This window comes from Alligator sinensis, unplaced genomic scaffold (assembly GCF_000455745.1).
Source record: "Alligator sinensis unplaced genomic scaffold, ASM45574v1 scaffold256_1, whole genome shotgun sequence".
Taxonomy (NCBI): domain Eukaryota; kingdom Metazoa; phylum Chordata; order Crocodylia; family Alligatoridae; genus Alligator; species Alligator sinensis.
Window position 1 is genome coordinate 2,072,450 of NW_005842139.1, and position 17,737 is coordinate 2,090,186.

Sequence of the window (17,737 nt, forward strand, 5' to 3'; positions counted from 1 at the left end):
TGGCAGAGGAGAACAAGAGTTACCACTTTGGTCTTTCCCCACTGCTTCTCTAATCTGTAACTATTTTTACTATTTTTTGACCGCAAAGTTTGCTGTCAGCTTTTCCATAGCAAATTTACTATTGAAAACTTCTGTTGGGAAAAATATTATAATGCCAAAGAATAGGAGTTGATATTAACACACTCATTTCATACTGACACAGAATAGTGAACACGGAGATTTTGGACGGGGTAAAATGACAGCTGCACAGAAAGTACAGGTGAACTTTCCTGGGTCATCTACAGGAGAGGCCAGACAACAGGCTCTTGAACCAAGCCTGGTTTCGGCAGCCTGATGGCAAAAGGAAGGAGAGTCTGTTCAGAGGGATAGACACATTATTCAGTCCCAGAGCAGCAGCAACTTTAGCGGTTAACAACCTGAGCAGATTAAAGGAACTGGCTCAGGATGAAAACTGACTTGTGATGCCCCTGATGGTACAAGAAGCAGATCTACTTCACCTTCGCATACTGGCTTTTGATTGAAATTTTTAAGTTTCTCCAAAGTCGGCAACAGGAGCTTGGTGTCCAGAGCGTGCATCCATTCCCAAGCTAAAAAATGAGCTGAGTTTCATCTCTCAGATTCACAGATGTTTAGGGCTGGAAGGGACCTCATGAGATCATCGGGCCCAGCCCCCCTGCTCTGTGCAGAAAAGACTGCTGGTGTCAAATAACCCCAGCAAGGTGTGGGTCCAGTCCCCTTTTGGAAGATCTCCAGGGTAGGTGCCTGCACCACCCTCACTGGGAGTCTAGTCCAGAGTATGGTCACACGAACTGTGAAGATGTTTTTTCTGATATCTAGTCTGAAATCTTGTAGGAGTTTATGAGCGTTGCTCCTGGTTTTCCCTTGGGGTGCTTTGCTGAATAGTTGTTCACCTAGCCCCTGATGCTCATATTTGTAAGCTGCTACCAAATTCCCTCAAAATCTTTTCTAAGCTAAACAGTCCCAGATCTGTCAGCCTTTCCTTGTATGACTGGCTCTTCAGGCCTCTGATCATATGAGTGGCTCTTCTCTGGACTCTCTCAAGCTGCTTCTCCACATGCTTCTTGAAGTGTGGTGCCCAGAGCTGGATGCAGTGCTCCACCTGTGGCCTCACCAATGATGAGTAGAGCCAGAGAACAACCTCCCTAGTTTTGCTTGAGATGCATCAGTTGATACATGCCAGCATATTGTTTGCTCTGCTAACTAGCATCACACTGGTGGCTCATATTCATTTTATGGTCAATTATAACCCCCAGGTCCTTTTTGGACATGGTGCTAGCAAGCCTGTAATTTTGTTGCAGATTTTTCCTCAAACTACTCTTTATTTAGACTATGGAAACAGTCCATTTGCCTTTCCAAGTTCACCTTTATTTGAATTCTTGATGACATAAATGGTGTTGGGATCTTGGAAGATGGGAGCATACACTGCATTCAAATATTGTTGTATGAATAATCCTGGCCCTGGTCTTCTCCTTCAGCAAACATATTTCCTTGGCAGGGTGGGTAACACTTCTCTTTGGCTAACAGGAAAGCATCTTACTACTTCTCTGGCCTCTCTTTCCCCAGGTGTGTGATCTGTATGATGGACTTTGTTTATGGGGACCCTATCCGATTCCTGCCATGCATGCACATTTACCACCTGGACTGTATAGATGACTGGTTGATGAGATCCTTTACGTGCCCCTCCTGCATGGAGCCAGTGGATGCAGCACTGCTTTCGTCATATGAGACTAACTGAGCCAGGGTTTATCCTCTGACCCGTCAAGGAAACCATCCATTTTAATGGGTTTGATCCTTTGTCATTCAGCCCCAAAGAGCCAGGGATTAGGAATTAAGATCATGCACAAAAAAAGTACATTTCCTAAAAATTCCTGAAAGGCTGCAAACATTGGAGAAATGCATAATATTTTAGAGACTATAGAAAAAGTAGGAAGTTATTTTTATGTAAAGCCTTGACCCACTCCTAAAAAATATAATGATCTTCTAACGCTTGTTCTTACACCCATATATAGGAATTGTGTAAAGTGTTACAGCAGCTAAAAGTGTTTAAATTGCCTGTATCAGATTTTATTAGAAGTGAGATAAGGGGTTGTTTTTTTCCCCTTAAATAAAGTAATAGTTTTTGCTCTCATTCTATTCACAATCTCCTGGCATCTGGGTCAAGGCTTTATTAAAAACTACATTTTATAACACTGGCACAAAGAAATAGTTTTAAGCTTGTTTGCACAGTTCTTTTTTTTTTCCATTGGAAATGGAATCCATTGCCTTAGGTCTTTTTAATAGTGTATTGTTATTGTTGGGCTGGCTCTACGCTTGAAAACCAGTTTATTTATAACCTGTTAAAAGTGCTATATTTTGTTTGCAGTTAGGATTATGCAGAATTCAAAGTGATCTCCTAGCTTGTAAGCAAACTGAGATGCACTATCCATTTTCTATAAGCGATGGTTTCATGTGAGGATGCTAAACCAGTCTGATGGTATTTTTTTTTCTGTTTTTCCCTAATTTGCTTCAGGTTCGATCAGACCATGATCCTTAAACTTAAGTATACTTTGAGTATCTACATTTTGATTTACCAACTTGAAGGTGGACACCTGTGCTTAAAGACATGATGATAACGTAGCTATAAAGTAATCCAGAACACTATGTCCCATTTTCAAAATATAATGTCACTGTTGAATATCACCGTCCCCCCTTTCCCTTCATTCCCCTATAAAATACTTGTCTTGGATGATAGTAAAAGGATACTGCATCTCTTATTCCTGTAGTTCTTCTTAGGTTATCAAAATTAAGAATAAACATACTGTATCTTGGTCTCTGTATGAAATGTATCTGTTAAGTCCTGCTGGCTGACATTTGTCTACCAAGCAGATATGAAACCAGATATAAGAAAACTGTATTTTGTTTTGCACATGAATACAAAATTCATATAGACACAGAAGTTCATAGCGGTGATCAAGGAGAAAAAGTACAGCTGAAGTAAGAGTGATACAAATATCTACATTTCTGAAGCAAAAAGGTATGTGGTTGGTAGAGACAGTCTAGCAAAGATTGTAGCTGTAAATGTTTTTATCCATTTAGCACGTGTTTATTTTTCTTAAATGTACTCTACTGTGACTTTTATACATTTGATGTAAAGCTGATACATGGAGAAGTCTTAGTCCTGTAAAATGAGATGCAGCCTCAAGTTAACCGCAAAAAATCAGGGAATGTTCTTGATTGTTTTGCGTATACCATTTTGAGCCCTTGATCCAACCATTTGTATTTAAACACACAAGTACTCGGAAGAGTCTGTGTACTTAAAAGAGAGAGGAATTGCATCTGTCATGAATAATTTTAAAAGATCAGTCAGTAGAATACAGAATCAGCATATTGGTTTATTTATTAGCCCTGCCGCTAAAATCTACACTTTACTACACTGTAGATGTAGTCGATATGGTATTCAAAAGGTGTTTAAAACAATCTATAGTACCAGGTTCATTTAAATAGTTACACAGTGAACTTGCCAGAAGTTTTTACTGAATTCATATGTACTTAATTACATGAAGCAAATCGGAGAGGAAAGACCTGAAGTTGTGCAATATTCTCAGTGGTAAACCATTGTTCCTTTTTTATCATTCCATGTGTGTTCTTTCTGTGCATTTTTTACATAAAACGTAATGTCCATGTTGTCAAGTATTATAATCCGATTTTTTCCTTGTTAAAATTGGCAAATGAACAATTTTTAAACATTTTTTCATGTTTGGTATTAGTCTTTATTTATTATAAGACTTGATTATGAAAGATTTGGAAGCAGAATTGAAGTGACTGGTTACTGAGCTGAATGCTTTTCTAGGCACTTTGTATATAGTTGAACTTTTAACGCTGATATACTTACCATGTTAAGAGAAACTTAAACCTATGCTTTTATTAAAATACTTGTTAAATAAACTGATAACAAAAAGGTGTCAAGGGCTGAAGTTAGAATTGATTCTACAAGAACATTCCAAAAAAACCAGACTTCAGCCTAGAGCAGGTATGTGCAATTATAAGAAATGCATTAATTGGTTTAATAGTTTTAGGCACAATGCTGATGCGTAAGAGATTTGCAGTTCCATAACTGAAGGCCCTTAATCCAAATTCTGGATTTATAATTCAGAGCTTCAAAGTGAATCTTGTGCTAGAAATAATTTACATCAGCCTAGGACCAAATTGTGTCACAGGAAGTGGTAGACTGCACTATTAAGATCACCGAGGGCCTAGCCCCACCTCTGAAAATGATTTCCATTGGGCTTCAGTTCCTCCAGCTGTAAAATGAAGATAATGCTTGCTTCCTACTTGGTAATGTTGTTTTGAATTAAATATTATCTCAAACTATGTTAGGCAACCTGGCTGCAACAGTCATTTCCTAATCGACATACACTGTGGCCCATACGTGGCATACGACTTGGATTCTTTCAGCCTAGACCTATTTTGCATTTTTAACGTAAGCTCCCATCATATATGGCATGGTTGTATTCTTGTTATAGGTGGCCCTTAGTTTAATGTTTACAAAGTATTTTGAAGACAAGGTGTTACATAATACTAAATGTCGTAATTATGTTTAATTTTAAAGTTCCTTGAGAATCCACGTACAGAATATTGTAGAACCAACATCCCTTACCAGCCATGTGGCGGCATGATGCTTAGAAACAGTACAAGCTTTAGAAAACTTAATTGCACAAGCCATGTATAACACCATAAAGCATTTTATAAACTACTGGGCACTCGGTTCTATATTTACATTAAGACTTAGAACTGTCTCAGCATTATTGGGACTGAAATGTCACTTTTTGTTTTATAAAACCAGACTTCCTTGGGACTGTCAGTCTTGTTACATAGGCTTCAAAGAGAGAAAATAACTCTTAGAAGCTTCTTAAAATTTCCTAATTTTTCTATACAGGAAGAGCCGTGAATTTAAAAATCCTAATTTGTTGCAACCTCCCTGCGTTAGAAGCAGCTGCCCCTTTTGGAAAGCTGACAAGCCCTCCCATGGTATAAAGCACACATTTCCAGCTCGAGGGATTTTAAAATACCAGAGCTTACACTCGTCATGTATTCAAGGACTGGATGTTTCCTGTTCTTGGCCTGGTGCAGTGCAATCTTTGGGGCAAAGATGGAAATACGTTTGTGGTGCACAGATTTTTTAACGACAGATATTTGACTCTAATGATCAAGGCCTATGTACATCAAGATGTACTTTTGGCTAGCATGTATGTTACATGATCAGAAATGCATGATAAATACCACCCGCCTCTCACCAGCACTTCCATACACCCACTTGTGTCTGACTAATTCTTTGCAGTGTTTTCAACAATTAAGTTTCAGAAGCTGATGCATGAGAATGTTCATTAAACTTGTAAATTGTCCAGAAGTTCATAAGAGGCCCTGATTTAATATCCCAAATAAATTTGCTTTAAAGGATTACATTTTCCTTCATATAGAAGTTTAGCTTTGGGGGGGACGTATGAATTGGTTGTGTGCTGGTCACCTTTTAACTGTCTAAACCCATTTCAGGATGAGAACATGGAGCTGAGGATTTCATAAAGAGAAAAACCCAAGTTTGTCTTTTGAGAGAGTAACTGCAAATTTTCCATAAGGTACACTTCTGATTTAAGGAGGAAGAGTTCTCTTTGCACCGGTAGCAAATTTCTTGTGATTTCTCCTTTGCATATTGTATTAAACGTGTTTGTGAAAATGATTGTCCATCTCTCTAGCAGCGCAAAGTTGCAAGGGCAGCACACTTCAGGAAGCGAGCATTGTAACTTACTCATGTGTTAAGGCCCCTTTGCAACGGGACACTCAAACCAGCAGTGTTCTTGGTTGAAAAGCTAAAGTGGAAATGAAAAAGATACCTTGTCTTCTGTATATCATGAATCTAGCACGTCTCCCCCAAATAGAACTGTGTGCACAAGAGGACCTGGACTAAATGACCCTTGAGGGCACTTTCCAGTTCTAGGAGTCTATTGTAGATATTTAAAACTTATTTTGAAATCCTTCTGAAGTTGATTCCTATAACGGAAGTTAGTTTTACGATTTGCTTTGTGATTTAATAGCACCCTGGCTCCCAACAGAATGGGCCTGATCCGGATCACTAGATCAACACGTCCTGGTGCACAGAAGTGAGACTCTTCAACAGTTTTTCAAGCTTCAAGATGTTGAAGTAGGGGCCGTCTGTTTGGCCTGGTGTTCATGCTGAGTAAAAAGAGGAAGGCAGGAAGGCCATGTAGAAATCAGACAGATGAGATGAAGCCCAGGATGGGGTTTGCTTTTCTCTGTAAGCACTGAGGTCTTGGGAACTCTTCAATCAGTGAAGGGCATAGGTTGGCCTTCAATGACCCATGCTAGTCAAGAAGCCAGGACTCACTGGAGAAAAGGTGCAGATGGCCTTAGCCTCCCATGAATCCAGCATATTCAGCAGATGAAGGAGCAGGGCCTGTAGCCTTTCACTTCCTCCTCCAAATCCCATTCACTCGCGGAAGGAGCTCCTAGACAGCTTGTTGCCCAGAGACTCTCTCTGAGTTTCCAGAGGGGATGGGGAGATCTTACTTACATACTTCTTACTTTCTCAAATGCATGGTTTGTTTGTTTTTTTAACTGTTCAACTTAGACTCTTTGGGCTGGGAGGTCAGGAAGTGAACACCGGAAAACCCTATCAACATGCAGAAAGTTGGCAGTATGTAAACTCCCTTCATCCTTCTGCAACAGGTTGAGCAGTCGGGAGCTGAAGATTCTTGGTGCGCATGTGCTTTATACCAAGTCTTTTAAAAAAGCAGTGCCCACTGGGCTGTGCACATGCAGTGTGCATGGTAGAGTGTACATTTTTTTTTTTTTAAAGCTCAACTCCTTATTGCCCACAGCATCAAGAAACCAGGAATGTAGCATCTGCATTGCTTGTTCCACACCTTGCTTTAGGATTGAAGTCTTTAAAGCTTTTAGTTATTGCCTTCTGATGAACTCAGTCTGCCCCTTAGCTGTTTTCATCATAGACAGGAGTAGAGCGATGTCTTCCTGCTGCATTCAGGGTGTCCTCAGAAAGGCAGTGCTTGATTCGCTAACCTGCCCGCCCGTCTGCTGGTGCTGTGCTGATCAGTGATGGCCACGGTTCCTCTTCGCTGTGCCTTAGCAAAGGCCACACACCAGTGGGCTGCAGCATCCGCAAGTCCTTTCCCAAGAGGATGAACAAGTCTAGAGGTGAAGGTGGAGCCCTTTGTGCTGCAACATTCCCATTCGAGCAACCTCTGACCCAGGCAGACTGCATGAGAAACTTCAGACATCTGGCCAGCATATCGACTGGCTGAGAAGCTACCTTTCCCCTGTCACTTCTCACAAGACCTAGGTTTCAACTATACCAGCGATGGTCTCTTAGGCTCTAGGGCTCAGGAACAGCACTAGCACCAATTCCCCTTCAAGGAGTGGGAATGGAAGCCTTCCCCAAGACCCAGACATCCAGAATGTTGAAAGTTGAGTCCTGTACAAAAGGAAAGCTGAAGCCAGCCCTGACAACCACTTCTAAACACGACACACACTGCCAGAGCCCACATTCGTGTCACCAACTGCTTCAGTATCAAACAACATAGCCCTAAATGAAGATGCCAGACAGTTACCACATCCAAGTCTTCTGCATTATTCACCCCAACACCAGAAGAGCTCAGTGGACACACAGGAAACAGCATAAACTGGTAGATATGCTGCAACTTTCTTCAGGATGGCAGGTGATGCAAATAAATCTGTACCATGTGAGCCAGTGCAGATCCCATGGCACCAGCACCTGTTGCAGTTCCATGCTAGATGGAGAGGTCCAAATATTTCTACCAACCTCTCTCCCCTCCAGTACTGGCAAAGCCCAAAGTCCTCCCTTAGGACACCAAAAGCCTCTTCTGAAGGAAAGAAAGTCTCCTCCATGACAGGCCTCTGCATGAGAAAAGCAAATTATCGGGTATATTTTACTGTGACCTCTTGCTTTGGAGGGGGCTTCCTAGCTTGGTGTTCAGACTTTCTGAGGTCCCTGTGTGGGCCGGGTGCGAGCCGGGCCCTTTTTTGTGCTCTGCGCGGACTGTGGCCAGCAGCCCGGGCACGCCGGGTCGGAGAGGGCGCGCGTCAAGCTAGAATTAGGCACAGACTCGTAGCGGTAGATTTAAAGATTGTTTACTTACACCGGAGATGGCAGTGGTGCAGGCTGGAAAACTTGCTTGAGTTGCGGTTACAGACAAAAACAACACGAACGGTCACGTGGAGTTTGCTAGGCTCCATGGAAACAGGGCTCCGGATGCCCTGAACAAGCGCGCCACCAAAACGGAACTTCGTAAATACGTCTTATAAAACTATCGCTCGAAGACGGGAAGAGGTGGGCGATGGATCAGGTCACCAAACTCCTCTGAATCTCACACAGGGTCTCCGTTACCCTGCCGTGTACCCAGAGTCCCCACAAGATGGATGTGGAGTCCTCTTCGGCTTTGGCGGAAACCGCTCAAGCCTCTTTTACGGCTAAAAGGCCAATCGTTAGCCGCCACATGGGAATAATTTAGAACTAGCCAATAGCGGGACACAAATTTGCATGCGGGTGGCGGGAACTCCTTTGCACCGTGCATTTCTCTTGCAACTTGAGCAATGCACTCTGCAAAGGAAGCTGCAAATAGGCGGGAAACTTCCTTGCACCGGGGTTCTCCTCTGCAGCAGAAAACTCTACCGTGTAACGAAGCTGCAATTTGGCGGGGATAATTCTAGTGCCGAAGCACACACAAAATCATACCTTTGGGTTATGACAGTCCCTAGAAGACCTGAAAGGCCTTTTAAGGCAGAGGGACAACTTACAGTCCTACAGGCTTTTTAATTAGCCCTCTGTGCACTGGCTACCTGAGCCAGAATGATGGTCACCACTTTCCAGCCACAGGCTCCAGGAATCCTACCTGAAGTACTTGTTACCACTGAGAACCTTCCTTTTGAATGCTGCAGTATTTTCAGAGAGACAGATAAGGAGCTTTTATATGCATGAAATCATCCAAACACCAACCCGTAGTTGCTGAATCTAAGGAGGATGTTTTTGAGGCAACAGAATAGATGGAGGAAATAGCCGCCATTGTGCACTGCCATGAGCCTCAGCACCCCTAGGAAGAGGCTGCGTACGTAGGTGGCATTGTCACCTGCCTCTTCTTTGGCTGTTGCCTCAGTCCGCAGTTCGGGACGCACAACTTTTGACATGCAGGTTGAGAAACAAGGTGGACCTACCGGGGAGTCAGCTTCTCTCCTAATTTTAGCAACTTATTAGAAATCTCTTCCATTGCTAGGAATTTGGTTGGGGTTAAGTCTTACGTTATCAAAGAAGTTACCCTATGTCTGAGGTAGTGTTCAGATGTGGTAGACCCTTGTCAGTGAGAGACCGATCTAGCCAGGTAGCCTCATTCTGCCCTCTGTGGTCTGGCAAATTGTTCCCATATCAGAAATAGGCAGAGTAGCAACACGGAGCTCATTATTGCCTTGTGTAGGCTTCCAGGCTGGCGTGCAAGACTGGCAGGTGATCCTGCAATCGCTCCTTCAATAGGCCTCTGCTCACCTTGATTCTTACAGCTGAAGGAACTAAACATAGCAGGTGAGGGCCTGGCACTATTTCCATACTGCAGGAAGTGAAGGACATGTCAAGCACAATAGCAGTAGGAACAGCATGTGTATATCAGGAGTGAAATCTGTGTGGACAAGTCATCTCCCATTCCTGTGGGGTAAGTAACCCTTAGCCCAAAGCCCCCTCGCTGTAAGCATGACCATGAAGTGGTATTAAGATGAAATGTATAGGACTGTTTTTCAGTGACTTGCCTGTACAGAAGTTTGAGATATTTAGCAATTACTCTAGGCATCAAATCTCTGTCATCACTGTGGTCTCTGAAACAGTACTTTCACAATAACCTTCGTTTTATTTTCCTTACAGAAAGTTATGAGCTGTCCCGCGGTGTTTTTCTATCATTTGTTTCCAGTAGTTTTGTCATCCATTTCCCAAAGTCATGATCTCTGATGTGAAAAGTCATGTTGTATCATGTGGGTATTTACTTCTACCCTGTTTCTCTCTAATAAAAAGCGTATCTTATGACAGAAGAAAAAGTCAACTTTAAGGCACGACTCATTTTTTTGGCATGATTCTATTAACTGGAATTAGGTAGTAACGGTTAACTTCAGTATAATTAGGTAGAACACTCCAGAATGTGAAAATAAATCTTCCCCCAAATTATGCTGTATTCCCTATAACAAGAATTTTGGCTTAGTGAAAAATGAGAAGTTCATAGAGCTCCACGATTGTATCCATCTCTGGACAATGGAACAAGCCACTCTGTCAAAACAAACTGCCTGGGCTAGCAGCTTCCTTTACATGTGGGTGGTAAACTTTAATGCTACCATCAACGATTTCACAAGTGCTCAGAGTAACAGATTCTGCCAATAAATATGCTTAACTAATGCAGCTCTACCTACTGGCCATGGCACAAGGCTGCAGTCATTTTAAAGAGCAGACCAGAAGCAGATGGCTTCACTTAAAAGTAAAAAGCTGAGAAGAGTGAAAATACAAATAGAAGTCTCTGTCCAGTGTGCTTCTGTTAACTTACAAAGCTGAGACAGCTGCTACTGTTCTTAATTCAAGTAGGTTAAAGGTTGTGTTTTAAAAAGGAATCAACCAAAAACTTAGAGAAGGCCGTTTGGCTTACCTTGTCTGCACTCTTCCTGTAAAACATGAGTCAGGAGCAGCGAGCGCACTGAAACATGCTGTAATACAGAATTTCAAATGATCTTTTTGTCTGGCAGTAATGTACACGAGTAGGGTTTTGAGAACAAAAACAATGGGATGTGTCTTAAGCCTTCAGAAATATTGCTGAACGGAGAGCAAAAGCACTGCAGCATCTTATCAAATGCGTGAGCTCCCTTTCTGTTGGCCAGTCTTAGCAGAGGCAGTGATTTACTGACTGACTGAAATAAAGATATGTGTTTGGTGTCTCTTTTTCTAAGACTGTCCCTTCTTCCTTTTTCTAAAGCAATGCTGAAGCAAAGACAGTATCTTAAGCTACATTATAGATTTAAATATTCCTTAATTAACCCATTGTCCAATGAACATGCCTTCAAACACGCATTTTTGTTGCTTAACGGGAGTCATGTATATAAATGAGACTAGAAGACAGCAGCCAAGTTGTTTTTGTATTTGTTCAGGTTCTTCTACCTTATTTGTAATCAGTTTCCAAGCAGTTTCCAGTAGTGCAGTAAATAAGGTGATCCCCGTCATGTGTTATTGGTTATCTCGCCCCTTCCCTACAAGGAGAACATAGGCCGTGCCTCGCACGCCATCACCGGTTGTGCTTTTATAGGAGACATCAAGGCATGTAGCACTTGGAGCAGAAGGTGGTGAAGTCTGGAATGGTCCTTTGCTCCTATGGGGGCTCATGGACCACCCCAAGAGGCGGGTCTGCCAAGTCCCCAGTGACAGTCTTCATCAAGGATTCATCTTCAAGCTTGAGGCAAATTTTTAGGCGGTAGTGCTGCAGTCCAGCCAAAGGGAAAATCAGGGGTGTCAAACTCATCTTCTGACTGCAGGGCTCCCTGCAGCCCAGATCCAGCCCAGGGCATGAGGTGGCCCAGGCAGCAGCAGCTCCAGCTCCTCCCCAGTGTGGTAGTAGTGGCTCCAGCTCCTAGCGTGTGCCATACACCAGGGTGGCAGCCTGGCTCCAGCACAGAGAACATGGTAGTGACAGCTCTAGCTTCAGCATGGGACAGGTAGGCAGCAGCAGGGCTGGAAACTGAGGACCTGGAACCACCTTGGTGGTGACAAAGTGGCCAGAGGATGACCAGGATTGGGTTGAGTCCTTGCTCACCCACCTACGTATACACTGTCTGCAGCAGCCAATGCCCCCTTGCCACGCCCCACAACTTCCAGTGGCCCAGTGGCTCTGATGGCTGGATCCAGCCCACAAACCATATGTTTGATGCCCTGGTGTAAGTCACCAAGGTCAGGTCCATGTCTACCAGAACAGGGAAGTTTCTAGCCAACTGGATATGACACAAAGCATGGCCTGATATGCAAGTGATGCATCCATAGCGTACGAACTCTGGTGTTCCTCCAGGTGTTAACTACCTTGTTCATCTTCACTGAGCTAATAAACCCACTTACTACCTCTCAACAGCATCTCCTTCCCCTGTCCTTTTCCCATCTATATCATAGAAAGCATAGTGAAGTAGGGCTGGAAGGGACCTCCTTCTAGTCCCACCCAGTCTATTCATAGCAGCTGACAAAATAGGTTGGTGCCTACAAAAGCTCCTGCTTCTCTGAAGCAGCTAGCTTCTAAAGCGTGACCTCACCCTGTCTCCTGCCTGATGTCAGACTAATGCAGATTAACACCTCTGTGTGCTGGTATACGATCTTAACATTAGTGGAGACTCCAACAGTATTTCTACAGGCTGAACCAAACAACCAACACCCCAGGAGCCTGCATCAGGACTCAAAACTCTTCAAAATTCTTCTCTGCCCCCCAGAATGAAGTCCATCTTGCAAGGGACTCCATCTCAACCAGCTGTCCTCATCTATCAGCTGATCTTGTGCATTCCAACTGTGGATCAGATCACCAGCTCATGGACCTTTCTTGTTCCCTGGAAGAAAAGTGCCTTCAGATGATAGGCAATCCACAACAGCAGCAGACTATCACAGCTTCAAATCTCAATATCTTGGCCAAAGATCAAGTATAAAGTATCCTTGACTGCAAAGACTGAATCAGAAATGACCTGTGAAAAGTCCTGAGGAGTCAAGTGAGGTGATTATCATCTCCCCAGAGCACTAGGAAAGCAGAGTCTGGGCTGCAGGACTTCCCTCCTCTTGCACAGCATGTGCAAGAGAATGTGAATGACACTCCATTTTTTCCCCCAATGCTTTTGCTAGGTGATCCAAACACTGACCTCCCTTGGTAGGCAACTCCAAGCATGCTGAGAGGTGGCAAAATATTAAAAATACGTTACAGCCCCCCTTGGGAGGTGGAACTGGAGTCCAGAGGGCTTTATGAAAAGCACCAGCAATCATAATTTTCATGGCATTTCTCATCAAAATATACCTATGTTGCTAAGCTACTTGAAGAAGAGGGCGCAATGGCAAGCAGAGGTGACCTGTATGAAGTCGAACAAAACTGTTTATTGTATACAAATATAAGGAACAGCAAAGTCTCTGCTTTTTCCATTTCACTTGATGCATAATATGTAAACAGTAACTGACTGCCCCGAGTGGACTGCTCGGATCACGTAGAGCTGGTAACACTGCTTTTGGAGGAAGTGCATTCTGCACCTGTGCTTCTAAATGGGGGAGATTTTTACAAAGGCTCTACGTTTGCTGTAGGCGCCCAAGCTGAAAGTTGTCAAGCAATCAGGGTTGGGGAAAAAGGTGGGTCTGCCCCCTACAATATTAGTTTGCTTTAGGAAACTATTTCACTTCTCTGGAAGAGGAAGAGAATCTGTCAAGACTCCCTTTCTGTTATGGGGAACCTCCCCCCATCCCTGGACCGAAGAGGAGGGAATATTCCCCTTGGTGATGTTTGGGGACGTGAGCCTTCCTGAAGACCCTACCTTCAGAGAGAGGGGCTGTGGAGCTTAGAGGCCCTCCTCATCCCCGGTAATCCTGGTGGTAGGCAGGAGCTCGCCTGCAAAAACATGTCTTTCCCTCCCAACACAAAACCCCTGGGAGAGGGCAGGATTCACCTCAAACCAGGTTAACTCTAACCTGGCCTTTTGTGCAGAAAACCAACAATTCTACAGCAGACAAGGCCTGGCTGAGGCGCTAGTCCCTTGCCCTGCCTTCAAGAGTCGAAGCCAAGTCATCTATGGAGATGCAAACATGGGGACGGGGAGGGGGGCGTTAAGACTGAAGCACTACTGCTCCCTTTTGTAACCGAGGAAAAATTACAGAAGTTTTGCTCCAGCCCAAGCTTCCTAGACCAGAAAAACTACTGTGTAATCCCTTTAGCTTTGGAAACGTCAGTTCTGGGAGCCCAAGAACCAGGATTCTGGGAACGAGTTTATCAGCAAATGCATTGTGTGCTGCTGAACAAATAGTAGAACAAACACTGAGTTTCTTAAGTGAGCTTCAAGGACTCAGATTTAACGATAAAACTTCCAGTCATGTTCCATCTGTAAAGGATACAGGTTTGTTTCTTAAAGCTCTCTTGTCATTTTAAATGTCGCTGAAGGAGGAGAAATGATCTTCTTTTCCACTGTCATCTTCATTTGCTTTTCCCTAAAACTCTTGATATTCCGTAAATGATCCAGCCTCCAAAAAGGGTAGCAGACAGACTGAGATTTAAAAAAATGACTTGCTTAAGAGAGAAGTTTCTTAATGGGTTTTACTAGCAAGTTTGTTTTGGCAGCTAGAAAATTATTGCAGAGAAAAGCTGGTAAAGGGCTTTGCACAAAGAACTGGACATGCCCGAAATTCAAAGCCTCCTCACTGTTGTGCGCCTTAAACTAATCTGAAAAAACTGGCCTTGGATGTCCTCACACTATTCCAGCTAACCAGCTGAGAGACTGGCATTTCCTTTCTTACAGCAGTAGCAGTGTGAATTCAAACAGATGTTAATAAAAGATCAAAAGCCAACGAACCTAAAAAGGCTTGTTTCATTGTCCTATTTCATATTCCAGCATACTAAGCAAATCTGTAAACGGTTAAAAATCAAATACACATATGAATTATGAATTACAGACATGGATGCCAAAAGCCACGCAGGGAAAAGACATCTTTGCTAGAAGTTAGGATTCAATTTGAATTTTTTCCCCGCTGTGATGTACAGTACCAGATTCAATTTAAAGTTTCAAATGTCCCGGTCTCTCAACACAAGCTTGAGATTGAAGCAGGGGAAAAAAAATTCACCCTGACGTCTCGGTAATTTTGTGTTTCAAAGTCTGTAGACAAACTCCATCAAAGAAGGAAACGTTACAACACCGCCGAGGCTCCAGAATGCACTCCATTTTCTGGGACTGATCTGGCTTGGTGCAAGGCAGCTTGAATTCTGAAATGTGTCCTCGTTTCCATGGAATAATTCTTGTAATTTTGTCTACAACAAAAGCAGATCCATTCTGATAAACATACCAGCTCTAAACATTTTCTGCTTATCTTTATATTAATTGTACTAAACACCACAACTGCAGACAGCAAGAAAAGCCTGTTCTCACCATCTCCTTTGTTGCCTACTCTAAAATACAAGGCATGTGTGCTTAGCAGAACAATGCAGCTCTGTGCTTTTATTTGTAGTACTAGTGTCTGGCAATTACCAGGGAAAATATAGTTTGATAAGAAATCGAATCTGTTCCACTCAATCAAAATGTTAAGTGTACATTAAATATCCATAGTGTCAACTTAATTTATGCCTAGAAATCAGATTTATTTTATTTTCCAGATTTTACTCGACATTACTATGAAGCCAAGCATCTGTAATCTTAACAAAATTTTAATAAGGTGAGGACAGGAACACAACCGTTTTGCTGCACAGATGTAAGCCAAGAATTTCAGCGCTGTTACCCAGGACACGTAGATACGGACGTGAAGTCAAGCACATTGTTACAGGTAGGAACCCTAGCGAGAGAATCAAACTTAACTGAAGAATCCAGTTAGATTTTCATATGTAGTGTAACATGGGTGAGGATTGTTTTTAAGGTCTTAGCCTAAATTTTGACATTGTGTGTGAGGATGTGAGAAGACGTGTTCCCAATGCTACTTTCCTCAGGTTGCTTCAGTTTCTTCAGCAGACTACAAGAGGTGAGAGCTCAAGTAAAAAGAGCTGAAATGTGCAGTCACCGAGACCAGAGCTCCTGCATCATGCAAGCTACTTGGAGCATAGACTGTCATGCTCTAACTGAACTGCAAGAGTGAATCAAGGCACTACAGTAATGAAGGACAGCCACGGCTAAGGAAGGAACGTGGCCAAAGTGCAGAAGGAACCTGACATACTGCATGTTTACTTCACCACTTCATGCCTGGATTTTACCCATCTGCAGTGTGGCAGAGAAAAGATGAACCAAGAGGAGACCCAAGTAGGACAGAAATATTTTAAGCAGAGATACAAAAAGCTATTTGCGATCTCCAAACCAATGGGGGCAAATCCACTGCTCTGTTCAAGAAGACCTGAGTGCATGGTGTGCAGGGGGTTGAGCGAGGCTGCCTGGTCTGCTGCTATGGGAGTCAGGGCAGGGGCCTGCAGGAAGGTGCGCAGGCTGCTCCGGCTACTGAGGTAAAACAGCCAGCAGGGAGCAGCCCATCAGCCTAGAAGGGAAAGGCAGATTCCTTTCCCCTCTGCATGCCCAGAGCCTGACTCGGTGCCACGGACTGGCCTGTGGATTTTGCTCCCAGCAGCACATGTGCAAGGCTCCAGCCAGTTACAGCAACTCACAGTGAGCTGAGTGCATTTATTTCTCCTGAGAGGTAAAGTCCAGGGAGGCCATCCACGTACAGCTCTGTTCTAGGTGTCGCCGCCTCTACTCTGCAGGACAAATACAGAACATGGGTCCTGGCAGGTCAAGAGCATGGCCATTTACCTTTCAAAAGCTACTTGACATTTGGGGGTTACAGATGAAGTCCTAAGCAGTTTCTGTATTTTTCAAAAGCATTCAAATGCTGCTTGAATAATTGACAGCCAGCCTGGGAGCGTGGGGCCGACATGAAAGGAGGAACGACAGCCTGATCACCCCACTTCTCCCCACTGCGGCAAACTGAAACCTAACCAATAAGCTAGGTGCTGCTTGTGCCATCCACAAGGCTGCCGTGCTGATCTCAAATGCCCGTGTATTTGCATTACCCTGATTGTGCCAACCACACCGACTTGCACCCTCTCCTCGCTAAGAATGCTGCTTGCAGCAGATGGCAATATCAACGGAAGTGTTTCTAGGTACTGTCAAGCTGCCTGAAATGTTCCTCATTTACCACACTCTCCACAGCTGCACCACTCAAGTCTGTTGTGCATACAGATTTAAGTCAAAGCTGGCGTCATTTGGCAAGCAGTGCACTCATCTCCACTTGAGAGTTGCAAACATGAAGCTGCTGGGCTGGAAACCACCTGACACGGCCAGTTCTCCCTCTGGTGGCTAAAGGGAAACTTCCAGTTCCAAGCTGGGAATATAGAAAGCCTTTGCATCTGCAGGGTTAAATGTTGAGAATGAATCTACCTACCACGATTCTGACTCCGCTGTGAAGTATTCTCGTCCCTTGAAAGCAACAGCACAGTGAACCAAAAAGCAAGTGCTTTGCTAACCCCCTAGGAGCACCAGATGTAGTTAGACAGGCAGTTTTGTTTTGGAGGTGTCTAGAATGAATGTTGTATTCGACAGGACGTGGATCAGCATCAGCAGGGTTTACCCCACTCTTAGGAAACCGCAGTACCTGTTCCAAAGGGAAGGCTGAAAGAGCTTCCCATGGGAAGTCAAGGACACGTCCACGCAGCACAGAAACAGCCCCTGGCAGGAACACACTGCTCAGGCTGGAAGTCACAGACACTCAGTTACAGGTGGTTTTTCCTTCCAAGGTGAAGACGGCGACCTTTGCTTGCTGTCCAGCTCTTTTGAAGCAGGCTGAAGACAGCCCCAGTGTTAACTTGTCCTGCTACACCGGCCCAGAGACCAAAACAGCCCTGTTGGCTTCAAATGGTGACAGGATGCCATGCTTCTCAGCTCGTTTCCCCCGCTCCAATGCTTGTGGAGCCACATGTTCAAA

General features: G+C 43.8%; 2 protein-coding genes across 9 annotated transcripts in view; one reads left to right on the forward strand and one right to left on the reverse strand.

Moving 5' to 3' along the window:
* Nucleotides 1–17,737, forward strand: part of RNF11 (ring finger protein 11) — a 41,813-nt gene that overhangs the window by 21,899 nt on the left and 2,177 nt on the right. The window contains exons 3-5 of the mRNA XM_025206089.1: nt 1,585–4,480; nt 5,551–5,633; nt 15,432–15,598. Of these exons, the coding sequence (XP_025061874.1) occupies nt 1,585–1,756 (172 nt within the window). The 3' untranslated portion in view covers nt 1,757–4,480; nt 5,551–5,633; nt 15,432–15,598. The remainder of the gene's footprint in view (nt 1–1,584; nt 4,481–5,550; nt 5,634–15,431; nt 15,599–17,737) is intronic.
* Nucleotides 10,070–17,737, reverse strand: part of TTC39A (tetratricopeptide repeat domain 39A) — a 122,492-nt gene continuing 114,824 nt past the window's right edge. For all 8 annotated transcript variants that reach the window (XM_025206086.1, XM_006025315.2, XM_006025316.2 and 5 more), the window contains one exon: nt 10,070–15,089. In XM_025206086.1, the coding sequence (XP_025061871.1) occupies nt 14,969–15,089 (121 nt within the window). In that variant the 3' untranslated portion in view covers nt 10,070–14,968. The remainder of the gene's footprint in view (nt 15,090–17,737) is intronic.